Below are 16,184 nucleotides of genomic sequence, written 5' to 3'. Positions count from 1 at the left end.
GTGCCGAGTCGGAGCAGCAGAGTTCCAACGTGGGGACCAGGCAGCCTCCGTCAACAGGGCTTTTAGCCAGCTCTCCCTCAAAGAGTCCAAGCAACATGAACTACTATGGGACCCACAAAAGCAAGGTACATTCCAACCACCATCACTGGCGGAAAGGAGGAACTTAGAGGGCACAGGGCCAGCAGAGCCCAATATACTGGCACATAGAATAATAGGGGGCCACTTAGGGATCTGGGGCAAAATCAGTACTTGGTCCTGCTAGTGAAGGCAGGGGGCTGGACTCAATGACCCTTTGGGGTCCCTTCCAGTTCTAGGACATACATTTAAATAAATTAATGGAGATATACCTATTTAGAATATCAGGGTTGGAAGGGACCTCAGGAGATCATCTAGTCCCACACCCTGCTCAAAGCAGCACCAATCTCCAGACAGGATTTTTACCCTAGTGCCCAAATGGCCCCCTCAAGGATTGAACTCACAACCCTGGGTTTAGCAGGCCAATGCTCAAACCACTGAGCTATCCCTCCCCTCCCATGAGCATGGGATTCCAGAGCCAGCCCCACAGTTACCACTAGGGTAAATATTTCCAACGACAGTTCACATGGGCGCACACACACTTAACATGGAATGAACATGAACAAGCACTCGAAGAAGAATGTAACTTTAACCCCTGTGAGGTTTTTCCATCTGAAGTGGGTTGTTTTTTTTTTTTACCCACAAAAGCTTATGCCCAAATAAATCGGTTAGTCTTTAAGGTGCCACCGGAGTCCTTGTTGTCTTTGCAAAATTTTTAAGAGAAAAGATATAGCATATGCAGCGTCAGGCATGAAGCTACTTGTTTGGGTGAATTAGGAGATGGTGTTACAATGGGAGTTTAAAAGCTTTAATCGTTTTTGAAGAACAGGTTTCCAAGACACAATTAAGGAAGTCAATAGTATATTTAAACTGAAGCATTATAAAGATCAAATGTACATTTTCCTTTGCTTTAAACCATTTGCTTTTTGTGGTGTTCCTCAGCTTGACAATGGAACTCGCCTGTTTCACTACTCACAGCGTTTCACTGTCAGGTTTTCATGCCCTAGCACAACGCTGCAATGTCTGCACTGTAATGCTGCAAGGAAATGGGCATGTTTAAAAATAGATTTCCAGTAGAAGTTAAACAAGTCTTATGGAAATACAGCCACTAGTCTTGAGTTCCATAAAAGCTGGGTTTTACTACACAAGATTTTAGATCATTTAAAAACAACATTGGATCAAATTTGATCCATGTTAAATAAATCCCTCAGCCTGAACAGGAGCAGAAATGGAAGGAAAAACATTGAGTGTTTGTGCTGAACTAGTGACACCTACCAATGATAAAACTGTGCAAGGTTTTAGATCAGTGGTTTCCCCAGCTTGCTACTGTATCTGCTGCTCTGGAGTTCCAGAAAGGGAATCCCCTGCTCCAAATTCATTCCAAGTTGTTCTTCTGTGTTAGTGTGACTAACTCTGGGCTGCACTGTCTCTAAATATGACCTGGCTGGCTCTGCTCTACTGACTGTTTTCAGCAGGATTCTGAGAGCTGGGTCAAGGTGGGGAGAGGGCACGAAGAGATGAGACACAAAGATGATCCACAGCAAGCTAAGGGGTATCCTCAGGTACTGAGTGCTGTCCTGTGGGGAACACCTGGTCTGGTAAATCCGGTTTGCAAGTCAAACTTGTGGGGGGTGAACAACATGTAACATGATCAACTCCTACCTCACTGTCTCATCAAGTGCATTTCTTCCCTTCCTCTAGGACAGCTCACTTGGGAACCATGCAGGGAGTGATTTAGGAGCAGCTCAGGAGGACTGGGCTGCAGCAGCAAGGCATTAAATACTGTGTGGACACCTTGCTATACTATAGGTAGTGTTTCAGGCTGGCATTGACACACCAGCATGAACGTGCTGATCTCAGAAGCCAGACATCCCTTCAGAGTAGGACGATCACTCCAAATCAGCTGGAGGATGTGCTAGCAGGACAATTTCTAACCACCCGGAGGATCAGTGGCTAGCACTGCTGCTTCCTCTCTGACAGGACAAGTACCCTGGGGAGGGAACACTGCACTCCAGTGTGTCACACTGCAGGCCAACGGGCCACCTCCCCAGGGAAGTGTGGGGCAATAGGAAGAATGCTCAAGCTTCTAGCCAGTACAAGGCTGGACCGTGCATTTGATGTTGCACCACACGGCGTGTGCAGCCTTCTAAACAAAAAGGTGCCAGATTCCTGCCCTCGTGGCCTTAGAACACACTGGAGAGGTGAAAGCGAATGTCGCGATGCGAGCGTACTTAGAAACCCCAACCAATACCCTGGTACGGCTCTGTGCGTCTGCCCCAGATTCAAGTCACAGCTCACAAATGGCTGCTGTGAAACGGTCTAGAGCAGGGAGTAAATCTAAAGCAGCGGTTCTCAAACTGTGGGTCATGACCCCATTTTCATGGGGTCGCCAGGGCTGGCTTAGACTTGCTGGGGCCCTTGGCCAAAGCCAAAGCCCAAGGGCTTCAGACCTGGGCAGTGGGGCTAAGGTTACAGGTGCCCTGCCTGGGGCTGATGCCCTTGGGCTTCGGCTTTGCCCTATGGCCTGGGGCAGGGGAGCTTGGGCGGGCTCAGGCTTCAGTCCCCCCTCCTGGGGTCATGCAGTAATTTTTGTTGTCAGAAGGGGGTTGTGGTGCAATGAAGTTTGAGACCCCCTGACCTAAAGAAAAAGCTACCCTGAGGCTCTATAGCGCCACCTGTGGCAGTGGCAGAAACTGAATCCTACTCCCTTACCTCCAGTCCTCACTGCACAGTCACGTTAGCAATCTCCTCCCTCTTCCCACCCCTTCAAAAAGGCTATTTCGGGCATTCCCGTTTCCACTGCAGCAGGAAGCGAACAAAGCAGGTTAGGAGCCAGCTGAGCAGTGTTATTTAATGGACTGAATCTTCTACGGATTTCCTAAGTAAAAATCTATTTACATAAATAGGCTGGATTAAATAAATCAAATTCAAATTACTTTTGAGCCGTTCCCAGTTATGTCACATGGAGGAAATGCATCACCGGGGTCCTTACAATTATGTTTCTTTTTAATATTTAAAAATAAGCAATGCAGAAACATGACTCATTGCAATTTCCTGCCAAGCCAGAGTCTATCTGCAAGTTGTGGGCTTTCTAGAGCCTTGCACATGCAGATGGGATGCTTTGGAAATGCTTGCCTCATAAGCAGCCCGGTATGAAATGCAGCCATGCAGTCGCTTGGATTTGCAAGTACACCTCTACCTCGATATAACGCTGTCCTTGGGAGCCAAAAAATCTTACTGCGTTATAGGTGAAACCGCGTTATATCGAACTTGCTTTGATCCACCGGAGTGCGCAGCCCTGCCCCCCTGTAGCACTGCTTTACCGTGTTATATCGGGACGCGTTATATTGAGGTAGAGGTGTACAAATCATTCCCTTGATATTACTTATTTTCCCCATCTCTCAACAATCCCCTTAACCAAGGATTTATTCCAGGCTGGGCAACTTTGCCTTCCTAGTCACGCAGTCCAAAGCTGGTATTTCATGATTTTTAGTCCTCTGATAAAGTCTGGACTATGAGTCTACCAAAGACCAATAGCAGGGCCATGTGCATTAGGCATTTAACACTGGTTGCACTTCTGGCTTCTAACACGGCTAACATTAGCATCAGAAGTTAGAAATGCTATCGGCCTCTGATGGAACCGCCAGATCCGCTAGTGTCTTATGCAGGAAGTGCTTGAGGAAGTAGTGAAGGGGAAGAGGTGAATGTTAGGGGCTGTGAGAATGGACCAGGGAAGGGTGAGGCAGAGAAAAGAGAAGGAAGAGGAAATGGAGACTAGACAAGGAAAAACCAAGGAGCTCTCAGGAATGGGAGCATCTGGTCAGACAGGAAGCAAAGTGCCTCCAGAACGCCAAGCCAAGCACCAGGAAGTGACCATAGAATCTAGGACTATCAGGGTTGGAAGGGACCTCAGGAGGTGTCTAGTCCCACCCCCTGCTCAAAGCAGGACCAATCCCCAACTAAATCATCCCAGCCAGGGCTCCGTCAAGCTGGGCCTTAAAAACCTCTAAGGATGGAAGGTCTTGATGGGCAGGGCCCCATTGCTGGGCCCCAGGCAGGGAGCAAAGACCGGAGCGTGCGTGTTCCTTTTGGACGACTGACACCTACTTTGCTCATGGCAGAGAGGGGAGATGCTGACCCTGTCTGTCCCCCACAGTCAGAGAGAGACCCAGCAAATGCCAGGCAGAAGAGACCTCACACACTCCCGTTACAAGGGGCAGAGTCATCAACTCTGCAGCAGGAGCAGCTCAAGAAGAATCGCTGGCAGACAAGAACAAAACATTCATCTAAAGAGGTCAAAAGGGCATCACTCACCCAGGTTAAAATCCAAGCCCTCCCCTGCCTTGAGGTAAATACTCCAATTTCACAGGCAAGAGGTCAGTGAAGCGAAGCGAAGCATCTTTCCCAATGTCCCAGGGGGTCAGCTTCAGAGTCAGAAATAGAACCCAGGAGTCCAACACCTAGGCCCCAGTTCTTACCACTGCAGGCAGTACTGCCAGCTGCTCTATTCCCTTGGCAGTAGCAGGTTACCCTGGTATATTGGTTTAGGTGTCTGTGTTACATGGCTTCAAACCTAGAGCCTCATCCATTAAGCAACACCACGGTAAGTCAAGACACCTGCCATTCACACGACCAGGCAGGGCAAGACCCTCCTCAGCTTGGCTCCTGCCTCATGTTGCTAGTCAAAGTCTCAGCACACCAGGCCAACAACTCCAACGCCGGCTGCTAAGCCCGCCTCACACTGCCGCAGCACACGAGCCAGGCCCAATCGCCCCACTCTCATGATCCCCCTCAGGCACAAGTGTCTGATTTCTGAGCGAAAGGACATTGAAAGCAGCTCAATGTAACACTGAGTCTGACTGATAAAATACTGGCTGCCACAGTAGCCTACACCCGCACTGCCATGAAAGGCGTGTTAACCACAGCACGTCACACATCAGCCATCCAGCTGCAACACCCGGGTGGGGAGAAGGGACTGCAAGGCAGCCAGGCCAGGCCAGCCATGGGCGAGTGAGGAGAGATTTGACCTCGCCTGGCTACCTTGTGGTAAAAGCTGCAGGGGCCTGGTCTCCGCTAGGATATAGCAGTGGGCTAGCTCCTGCATACGAGTTATCCTCCTGTAACCCTTTGCTGGGCTGTGTGGAAACCACAGAGTCAAGCAAGTAACCAACTACAAACCAGGTAGAGGCCCCTCCACCCAGGCTGGCCTTGTGCTGGGTGAGTTGGTTCCGCCCCCCCCCCCCCCCAGGTCAGTGCGGGAGACAGCAGGGGCACTCACCCCCCATCCCCCTGGCCAGTCAGTAACAGATCATCACCAGGCTTTAGGCTCAGCAGCCCGCTGAGGGTAGTAGGGAAGTTCACACACTCGAGTCATGGGGGTCACCCCAGGCTTGACTGTGGGAGTCGGTGAAATTACAGCCAGAGACGGGTTTGTCAGCAGACTCAGTGAGACACACTGGATTGGGTCACGTGCAGGGAACTCTCTGGCTCTGCCCTTGTGGCTGCAGAGAAGAGCTGATCCAGCGAACTGGTGCACTGGTCTGGGCTAGCCCGAAGCTAAGGTGAGAGCACGACAGCTGGCAAGCACAGCCGAGGGGTTTGTACACGAGGTGTAATACTCACCTCGTCTGACTCATCCGACAATGTCCGTAGCAAAATGGGAAAGAGGCTGTCTGTATGCCGGAACATCTGAAACCAGAGAGACACATGGCCTCAGAGTCACACGCAGTCTGGAATATCCCCCCCACACACACCAGGAGCCGTCCTCGCCAGTGCAGGCTAGTGCAGCTTTGCAGGCATTTTTCAATTTTACTTGGGAAATTCCCCTCCCAGCTAGCTGACAAGCGCTTTGAAGTAGGGATCGAAACAGTAGCTCTGCTGCAAGTATCAGTAGCAAACTTATTAGGCCAACAAGTACAATCCCAGAAGGATACACGGTTGCTTGTTTGCTGAGCTGATTCCATACCTACGTAATGAGAAGGCAAGTTTCTAGTGTGGGACACTGTCACTTTTCTACCCTTCCCAAGAGAGGAAAGGCCAGAAGAGACTTACAAGTGAAGGGTTTCTTATTTAAACCATGGTTAGTTTGGGGGTGAATTTTTGGGCTTCTCTTCATGAGGAGCTGCAGCCACCATGGCATTAATTCAGTTTCCACCTCCTGTCTGATTAGACACATGGCCAACAAGACCTGATGTGCAGCAGGCAGTGTGAATGATGGCCGCTGCTCCCGCTAGACAACTTATGACGTGTCCTACCAGGATTGATCTATGGTAGGCAGCACCCCGGGGGAAGGAAGAGGGAGTGTCTTCCCCTCTACCTTCTCTTGGAAGAGCCTCGCAATCTATAAAGGCCAAGCCCCTTCCCTTCTCCTCCTGCAGAGGAGTCTTGGAAACCCCTGCCAAGCCCCGATGTGCACTAATACCCACGCATGGATCATACTGCAGATGTGCTGTAACTGCCGGCCAAGCTGCTCAGGATACGGACTGCGTCTCTTGATTTGGACACCTACCACCACAGAAGGCTAAATTCATCTCTAGCCCCACCTCCCAAGCACTCGCTCTCCTTGCAATGAGTCCACTGATAGAGGCTCATCTCGACAGAAGGGCTTCCCAGGCGCTTCTCCAAACCTACTGACATTTCGCTCCCCACCCCACAGCCTGTGTAATGGGAAGAACCCCTGTGCCAAGCACGATGCCTGTTAGGCTGGCCTGCCCACAGAGACCTACACAGCGTCCAATGGGAACCAACGACCTGCAAAAGCAGTCAGAAGTTTCAGCCCTGAAGGAAGAGCCCCGGAAACCACATGCGGCTTTAAGAGAGAAGCCAGCCCAGGTCTACCCCAGAGATGCTGGGCAGAGCAGAGTTTTCAGAGGCCTCTCGCTAGCAGTCCAGTCGCCCCAACGGATCTACAGAGGTACATATGGGAGGTCTGTGGCAGCCTTCTCCTCCCAGGGAAGGTGGTGGCAAGGGACACGAGTCTGAAGGGCTGGGAGGGTGTGACAACTGGCAGCAGAACAGGTAACTTCCGAGTGAACCTAAAGCTCGGTGTTTGGTTCAGAAACAGGGCAGAGGCTCAGCTGGGTTTTTATCCCTCACCCAGGAGCAGCGGTTTGCCTACCCGTGCTACTAGGGTCCCTAATGTCAGAAGGGCTCGTTTTGATGAAAGCCGGGGTATTGCTCATGTTTGTAGGGACCATTTTCTGCAGCTAGAGCCGCCTTCAACACACTGCAGCCCAGCTAGGCTAGTGGCACTTTTAGAAAGCGCAGGAAGGCCCCCAACTGATGGTAGGACTCTGTTGAGAACAAAGACGGTAGCTAGAGCCAAGTATGCAGCACTCTGCCGGAGTTACAACCCCACTGGCTCATCCCCATGTCTGCCAATGCACCTCAATGCTAAACTGAAGCACTCCCGTTATTCTAGCTCTGCAGCAGTTCCTTGCTATTGCAGCCAAGGGCTCCACCATACAACTCTGCCAGTGCACCTCCTCCCTACCTGCAGCGCCCCCTGCTGGTCACAGAACATTGCTGAGGCACTGAGCCAGGACTGGCTTTGCAACAGACACAAGTGGTCAGCGATAACGAGGCTGAGACCAAGCAGCTCCAACCCAGCTCCGCAAAGGCAGCAGGATATTGCCCCAATGGTTTCACAAGCCAGACTTACCTTCCGCGGAGTCTTGATGTACAAGTGATAGAGCCATTTCAGGACTGCGATTCTGGTCATCATCCCGGTGGCTGTGTCGTGAAGGTGGCAGTCCAACACCTGCACTATCCCATCGAGGTTAAGGGTCACCGGGACCCGCTCAGTGCTGCACCGAAAACCAGGGGCACAAAGACAGTAGTTTGTGTGTGCATGTGTCCCCATGCTGCTCCAGCCCAGAAGTGTGGCCCCAGCACCCCTTCTTCCACACATCAACTGGCAGGTGACCCCGGCTGCCTACGCTTGCTGTCTTTCAGAGCTACACGTAAGAGCGAAGGAGCAATTTCACACAGTCCACAACTAAGAGCTGCTGAGTTAATGGACTGGCTAACCAGGAACCCACTGCATTGGAGGGGTGGGGGGGGCGGGCGGATGGAACAAGCAGAGCCTGTGTAAAACATGGATTGTACCACTCAAATCGGCTGGCCAGAGTACCTTTAGTATTGGGTTTATCATTCTGCTCCTCAAAGTCCTCTCCTCCCTAGGGTTGTTGTGTCAAGGTTTGCGCCTCCTCTCTCATTACATGTATTTCTACTCTGGGCATGAAGTGAAAGACTGAACAGTGCGATTCCATAGGCCAGTGGGGCACAGACTTGCCAAGCCCCGCCGCAACAGGCTACCCCTCCTACTTACTGTGAGCCCAGGGATCAGGTGTGGCCGACAGCCTGGCCCCCAGCCCCTCACTCATCACTAGAATAGCCTGGGTTGGCAGCACTGGCTGGGAAGCTAAGAGACATGGGCTCAAGTCTTAGGTCTGACCTATTGCAAGTAATATAAACACGTAACCTGTATCTCCTGGAGGCTAGGAGGAAGCTTTCCCGGGAGTGGGTTGTCCCATAACTGCCTCTATTACAGTTTCTTGAACCTTCCTCTAAAGCATCTGTCAGGACACTGCACTTGAGGGATCTGCCACAGCAGTTACTAGGTTGAGAAACTAGAATATGCTACAACACAGCCAAAGGCCATCAAATCCGGGCTCCAAATAACTAAAAGTAACGTGTGCCAGATGCACTGAGAGTCCAAGCAGGACCAGCATGGGCATTCACACACGCTGACCCTGCCAGGTAGCTCAGAGCTGCCTTGAAGGGGCCACGTCAATGAGCCAGGGCACTTGGTCTCCATTAACCTTCCTGCCATGACTCCTAACAAGGGGCCCAACTGGTGCCACGCATGGCAGTTGTTTCTGTGATGGGGACACCTACCCAACTAGACCATGGACTGAGAGCGCCAGCTTTTCCCAAAGGCCCCTGGCAATTGGTCAGAGAGGCAATGGCTTTCGGGTACCATCAACCTGGGCTGAATTCACAACAACTCAAGTTTACCAAACAATCACCACGGACAGACCAGAAGACCCTCAGTTTCCACCCCAGCATGACAACCTCTGCCCCCAAAGGGGCTAACTGAACAGCGGGGAGATCACGAGTCCAAAGAACTTGCATTGCAAGACTCCCAATAACGGCATTTGCCAGATAAACTTTGCCCTCCTTTGGATATAATGACTCTCCAGTTTCCAACTAGGATCTGAAAGTCTACCTGGAGCCCTAGGAGTTCCCAGCATCTGTATTCTCCTCCCCCAAGCAGTAAAGCTTTCAAAGCATTCTCTCAAAGAGTTCCACATGAGGAATCTTGTCTCTAGTCATTCCTGTTGGGGCTGGCTGGATCTCAGGGGTGGGGCCCAATCTTACACTCAAGGCCAGATGGCTGAAACAGATGCCCAAGAGAAGATGCTCTGAAGATCCAGAAGGGCGATGCGCTCTTGCCTTCCAGGACATACAGGGGATTTCTAAGAGACTGAATTATTCAAGTGTGTGCTGAACTCATGGTGGCTCTCTCATTTACTTGGAGTTTTTCTGCAGCTTATTTTATGGGAATTCCTAAAGGGCAAATTTCTCTGTAGAAACTGCTGTTTCATAGGGTTTGATTTCCCCCTGGACAGGCAGTCTAAGGGTGAGACAGGGAGATCCTTGCCCTCTAGTAGCTATCTGAATTCTTTGATCTACATCATGTCAGATGTTTGTTCAGGTTTCTGATCGAGGTTAGTGAGGATGGCAGAGGCAGCAGCCATGGCCAGCTGATCTAGCATTTCAAGCCCTCACCGGGGAGAAGTCAGGGGAGCATAAGCGAGGTAGGCCCCAAGAGGCTTTGGATTAGAGTCCGAATGGGGTTGCAGCACTTTTGGATATCAGGGTACTGTATTTAAGCATGCAAATTAGGTTTGGAATCTAACTTTACAAATCCAAGTTCCAAAACTTTGGCTACAGCACATGCCAGCATGGTAAATTGCTAGAACAGAGTTGGGTAATGGATCACAGTGAGGCAAAAACTCTTCATGGGAAATTTTTAGAAGTCTGTCTCCATTACTCTGAGAAAGTGAGCTTATGAATGAGCTCGGCTCCTTTGGCAAGGCCGGTACAAAGCACAGACCAGTTCTCAGCTCAGGGAAGGCCTGCCATTCCCAAAGGCAAAGCTCTTACGGGGCTCCGAAATCAGGTGCCAAATTGCCAGTGAGCATGGGCAGCAGCCTCCATGTGCAGCCTCGCAAGACTGAGCTTCTGCTGAGAGTCAGCCAGGCTCACTGGTCGCCATCTATATCCCATGTTCATTGCTCTGGTCCTGCTGTCGGCATCCCCGGGGCAGAGCAGGGCTGGCGCAGGCTTTGGGTGGACAATCCCACATCACTGGATTTAGTAACACGTTGCAGCACTGTGCTCTGCAGCGTGCCCCTGCATTTCTCTGCTCTTCCTTAATCCATAGCAAGCCTGACACTGGCGCTTCATCACAGTAGCAACGGCATCGCTTTAATCAGACCCTCCTCGGCCGTGACACAGGCTCTCAGCACTGAGATCTCGGCCAGGGCAGGTGCTTTGGCTAGCTCATCACCCTTGAGATCGATCCGCTGCTCTGCAGCCCTGAGAAGGTGCTGGCATGTTCGCTCTGGGGACTGTATTAAGGCAAGTACATTTTCCTTTGTGAGCTCTATTCATCCCCAGGAGTGGTGTGGGCAGCCTCAGGGCAAGCTTGCCCTCGCATGGCCCTGCCAGCGTGCCTCTGCCCTGACCCCGCAGGGCACCATGTAGCAGTGGGAAGTTCAGCTTCAAAGCCATTCACCCCTTCGCCCCCCTCCACAGCCAGCGGGGCTGCCTATTAGCGCCAGTTGCAGCGCATACTTATCAACTTGTGAAAGGGAAAATGAATGGGTTCTCAAGCTGCCTAATGGCGACTGATGCACACAGAAGCCAGCGCTCCCTCCCTGGGGAAAGCGGGGAGGGGGGGTTCCCATTTGTTTTGGCGTGAGAACATCCAAGCCACAATTAAAACAGATTTAAAAACACAAATCACTGAAGTTATTCTCCCTTCACTCTCCCTGGTCCCACTTGTACATTAGTGTATCTTCTTCAGCCTGGCTTCCTTGTAACAGTGTTTCCCAACCCACTGCTTTCTTCAAGGTATTTCTGTTTGGGCCCTTCCACTCACCATCCGTTCTTATCTTCAGCTATTGCTTTTCCCTCCGGAGGAGGGGCTCAGCGCCAGGCCAGGCCAACCCTTCAAACGTAGGCAATCAGTGTGTTTAAGACGGGAGCAAGTCTGCGGTCGGTCACCCTGCTCCAGGTGTGGCTGAGCTGAGAGCCCCATGATTGCAATGGTACAGATGTTTATCGCCTGGGTGCCTGGCAAGGTGGTAGCAGCTTTCACGCTCCGCTGATCTGGGCTGACTTTGAGCCAGTGCCTAATAGGTGAGTGGTCCTGTCTCTCTCCATTAGCCCGCCCGTCCCCCAGTGCTTCCCTGGCTATTTTAGTTTGTTGCAATTTCCAACGCCTGAGTAGCTGACCACACTCCCTGGTCTAACCAGAAAACCGTACTTTAGTATTACAGTCATAACTAACTGCACCAGGATCGGGCTGTGACATTACGCCCCATAGTCTTCATAGTACTATTATGATGAGTATGGCATGATTCTGATGTCTTTTGTGCAAGATAAGCCGTGTGAGCTATTGAGAAGGTTATGATTTACTGAACACGATTATCCTACTTGTATGCATGTATCATTTTGGTATCTGAAGTTAGTAATATGGTCTGTGTATCTATTACAAATGTGTTTACACCTGGGGAATACCCACTAGGCAAAAGATTCTCAGTCTAGATGGCTGGCTGGGAAAGGCCATTAGGGAGAACAATAGGTCTTAGAAGAAGCTAATCTCCTAGGGAGCCTCTTTAAGGACACTACAAACAGCCTGGAGTCACTGCTGCTATGACTCTACAGGGACATGTGACCAAGTCACCTGGTACTGGACTCCATCTTGGAATACCAGTGTTTTTCCACTGATTGGAGGTGGGAGCCAGGCTTGGAGACAGAGTTCCTGCCATATGCAAAAGCTATTTAAGGCAGGGGAATGACATCATCATGGTTCTTCACTGACTCCCCGCCCAAAGAGACTCCTGGAAACACCTGAGGAACAAGGACTGAACTGGGGGAGAAGGCCTGGACCCAGGCTAGAGGGATTTCTAGCCTGTGAAAGGAATACCTGGGGGTTTTAAACTGCACCAAGGAGAGCTTAAGAATCCCTGCAACCAGCTCAAATCACCATTTCGGGTGAGAAGTTGCTACTCCTATCCAATCTCTAGTATATTAAACTTAGATTTGCGTTTTTGTTTATTTGCTATGTAATCCGCTTTGATCTGTTTGCTATCGCCTATCACTTAAAATCTCCTTTGTAGTTAATAAATTTGTTTTGCTTTATCACAAACCAGTTTGAGGAAGTTATAACTTGGGGCGAAAAGCAGTTGTATATTTCTGCTCCATATTGAGGGAGGGGGCAAATTTCATGAGCTTACGCTGTACAGTTCCCTGTGCAGCACAAGTCGGTATAATTTGGGGTTTACCCTCTAGAGAGGGATGCGTGCCTAAGTAGCTGGGACATTCCTTAGCTGAAGCCTTCCCTTGCAGAGCTGATCACAGCGTCTGTATGTTTCTGCAGCTGGGTGTGTCTCTACCTGTGTGTGTGCTGGTGAAGGTACAGACTGGAGCGTGGGAGAGGGCTTGGCAGGCTGGTCACAGCAGTACAGTGTAAAGGGAACCCAGGCTGGTGGGTCAGGTGGGCTCAGTGGTACCCCAGTTCCAGGTGGCACCCTGGGGGGAACCCATCACAGGGGCCTCTCTGTTCTGGGCACCATACCATCACCGTGAGACACCCTGCCCAAAGAGCTTACAGTCCACCTAGACAAGGCAAAGATGGGGAAGTGCCAAAGCACAGAGCCCAAGGATCACACAGTCAGGTACAGAACCCAGATCTCCAGACGTTCAGGCCAATCCCTATACCATGCTGCATCAAAGCAGGCGGTTGTATGCATGGACCCCTTGGTGTGGAGTGGGCATGCCCTCCATTCGAAAACCAGAACGCGGCTGTTCTCTGACCAGTCAGTGTGGCCCATTAACCTACGTACACAAGGCCTTGATGACAGAAGAGAATTTTGGAGGAACATGTCTGCAGAAACCCAAAGCTTTTCCTCCTCCCATTTTTTTTTAAAGCCACAGCACCACAACCCTACTAAAGCCCTACTAACGAGGGATTTCACACTAGGGAGTGGATGTGCTGCGAAGTGCTCTTCACTTCCCTGGCAGGCTCTAACTGTTCCATCACCATCTGAAGAGGACATGGAAATACTCCAGTTGCCATGACCTAGAGGCCCAGCTAGCTAAACCCTAGAACGAGGATTCCTAGGTATCGTGACAGGTGCATTAGGAGAACCTAGTGGGCAGGCTGCAACTATGTTCCTTCAGCACTCTCCTCTGCTCCATAAAGCCTGCCCCTCCTACCCCCGGATAACTTCTCCTACAGCCTGTCCCCACCGCACACTCCGCCAAAGGCCCTTCCAAGGGTTTCCGTTGTCTTCTTCACCAGCTTCTACATTCATTCCCCCCAGCCCCATGAAGGCAGTTCCAAGCAAGTTGTGCTTGTCCTCTCAGCCCCTTATTCCAAAAGCACCTGCCTCACAAAGCATTCCAACTCCACCATGCCCCCGAGCGTGGTACTGGGCCCATCCTCTTGCTTTTCGATGGGAAGCTCTTTGGTGCATGAACTCCACCATTTGCTGCCAGCTCCCGTGCACTTATCCCGCTGGACAAGCAGAAGAGGTATTTTAGACGGGGGTCTTCCCAGGGCTGCCCTAACAAACAGCGCGCGCCTTCACGTCTAAAGGGGGGAAATGACGTTTTGGCTGCCACGTGGCAACGCTCCTCTGTGCTCTCCTCCAGGCGGAGCAGCAAATAAAACATCTGGCCAGACTGGAGAAGGCGACATTCCCAATCCCCCAAGACACATACTGCAGATGAGTTGTAAGAGACTGAGCATTGGGGGGGGGGGGCATTTATAGCCCATGAAACCTAGACAACGTCCATGCATTGTAGTCGTCTGCAGAGCTGGGATTGGGAGCTTGCTCTCCTGCAGAGGAAGGGTAAGGAGCTTGTGCTGCAGGGAGGGGTGGGAAGCAGCACCACACCACTGTTCCCAATAGCCCTCACTACTGTCAGATGAACTGGGGTGTGCAATACACGTCCTCGCCAACAAAGGAACAGCCACCTGGTCCATTATGAAGTCTGGACTAAGCCAACTGGAATGGGCTAAAACCATGACTGACTGAGGCCAAGCGAGCTGGACAGGAGGCCAAGCGAGCTGGACAGGAGGCCAGGGCTCAAAGAATGGTCAAAACTTGAATTCAGCTATTCTGTTTTACACTATTTTACCGGTACTGATGTCCAGCCATTTTGGGAGGTGGGATAGACAACCAGGTCGTCTCTTAGCATCTAAGACTGACAGAAGGAATTGACAGAATTATGTTCCAGCTGCCAGATTTCAACCTCCCCTTCATGGTCTGAGCTCAGGTTATGATCTTTGGAATCAATTCTGTTGTTAAGTTATGGCAGATTCCACAGCATCTCTCAAACGTGACTCTAGTTCTGTTCAATCAAGCCAGATTTCCACCAAGACTGAAGGTAGGGTCCCAGTCTGGTAATGACTCTACGAAATCCCTCACAAATGTCCTTCGACCTGCCTACAGACGATGTGGCTTAGCAGATTCTAAGGTTGTGGAAGACATGTTCTGTTTCCATTAGCGTGCTCCTGGCACTCAGTGCAGACTTCTACATGCTTATGTAGCTGAACATAGCGATGGTCCTCCTGAGATTCTACCAAGGCCCATGATCCTTTTTCAGTCACCCGTGAGACTGGTGATTGTTGTGGAAGAGTTTCTGAACGTTCTCTGTGTGCTTTAGGGTGGCATCACGTTCTGTTCCAACAAGGCAACACACCCGCCCATAGGTCAAACGTGCGGCCCTCCTTTTCTCTATGTTCTTGGATGGCATCTTCAGCAACTTGGACACAATACTGTGCAGCTTCTCAGACACGGAACTGGCGGTGGAAGTAGGAACGCCTTCCCCCTGCCTGAAGGCTTGTAGCCACTGACGGCCACGTCTCATCTTCTGCTCACCATCTTCCATTGATGCCAACACTGGTTTTTCAGTTGCTACTTTGGTTTTGCCTCTCCATTTGCAGCCCCTAGTAGGAGACCTGCAAGTTAAGTGTCTAGAGAAGTATACAGAGCAAAGCGCTTGATTGCTCATTCTGTGCTATGCTAAGAGTGATATCAGAAAAAGGCAGCTGAAACTTCCTGAACACCTTGTTCTAAAGTTGTTCTGAAGAGCAATTCTCTCTCTCTCGCTCGCTCATGTGGCCTTCGGTAGATACACCCAATTTGGAGCTCATCAGCTGATTTGCCATCCTGATACCAACACCCACAAAGGGGGAGAAGGAATCTGCTCCCCCCACCCTTGCCCACTTCTAAAAAGTTATGGACTTTCAGCATCTGCAGCTGGGCGGGAGGGGGGGAGGGAAGAAACATGGAAGCCAAGACCAGACGGTAAAGTTCGGCACTGCCTGCAACACCGGTATTGAGTCAGGAGTCTGTTTTCTTCATCCCACTTGGTTTTTGGGAGGGGCGCCTATACCCAGCAGCAGGCAGTAAGAACTGAGCCTCATTACTTTCAGCTGAGCTTCACTTCCCTGTATAAAGCCAAGCAGCTACTGACTTCAGGAGTAGGAAAGCCTGCATAATTCAGCCCTCACCCCCCGCCCCCCCACACACACACACTCCTCACCACAGCACAAGTTGAAAGGCCCTTCCACTAAAGCCGAAAAGACGCAAACCAAGTAGGGCTTAAGGAAACAGCTTTCACGGATTCATTCCATCTCAAGCCATTTTGAAAGCAGCTTTTCTAAGAGCAGCCTTGCCACTATCTGCTCCTCACAGATGGCTTGAAGAGCCTCAGCCATTGCAGAGCTCATGGTGCTCCCAATAAGCACCTCAAAGTGTTCGTGCTCTGGCGGGTGCAGGCTGGATTAGCCGGTACAGGGCAAT

The 16,184-nt window shown here is 51.0% G+C and overlaps 1 protein-coding gene across 1 annotated transcript in view; it reads right to left on the bottom strand.

Annotated features, from left to right (window-relative positions):
- Positions 1–16,184, bottom strand: part of VAC14 (VAC14 component of PIKFYVE complex) — a 203,216-nt gene that overhangs the window by 145,201 nt on the left and 41,831 nt on the right. Inside the window, exons 11-12 of the mRNA XM_044986779.1 lie at positions 7,736–7,880; positions 5,698–5,763 (exon numbers count right to left, since the gene is read on the bottom strand). Of these exons, the coding sequence (XP_044842714.1) occupies positions 5,698–5,763; positions 7,736–7,880 (211 nt within the window). The remainder of the gene's footprint in view (positions 1–5,697; positions 5,764–7,735; positions 7,881–16,184) is intronic.

This window comes from Mauremys mutica, chromosome 14, assembly GCF_020497125.1.
Source record: "Mauremys mutica isolate MM-2020 ecotype Southern chromosome 14, ASM2049712v1, whole genome shotgun sequence".
NCBI classification, from domain to species: domain Eukaryota; kingdom Metazoa; phylum Chordata; order Testudines; family Geoemydidae; genus Mauremys; species Mauremys mutica.
Note: the sequence above shows the minus strand (reverse complement) of the source record. Positions and strands in the feature narration are given on the sequence as shown.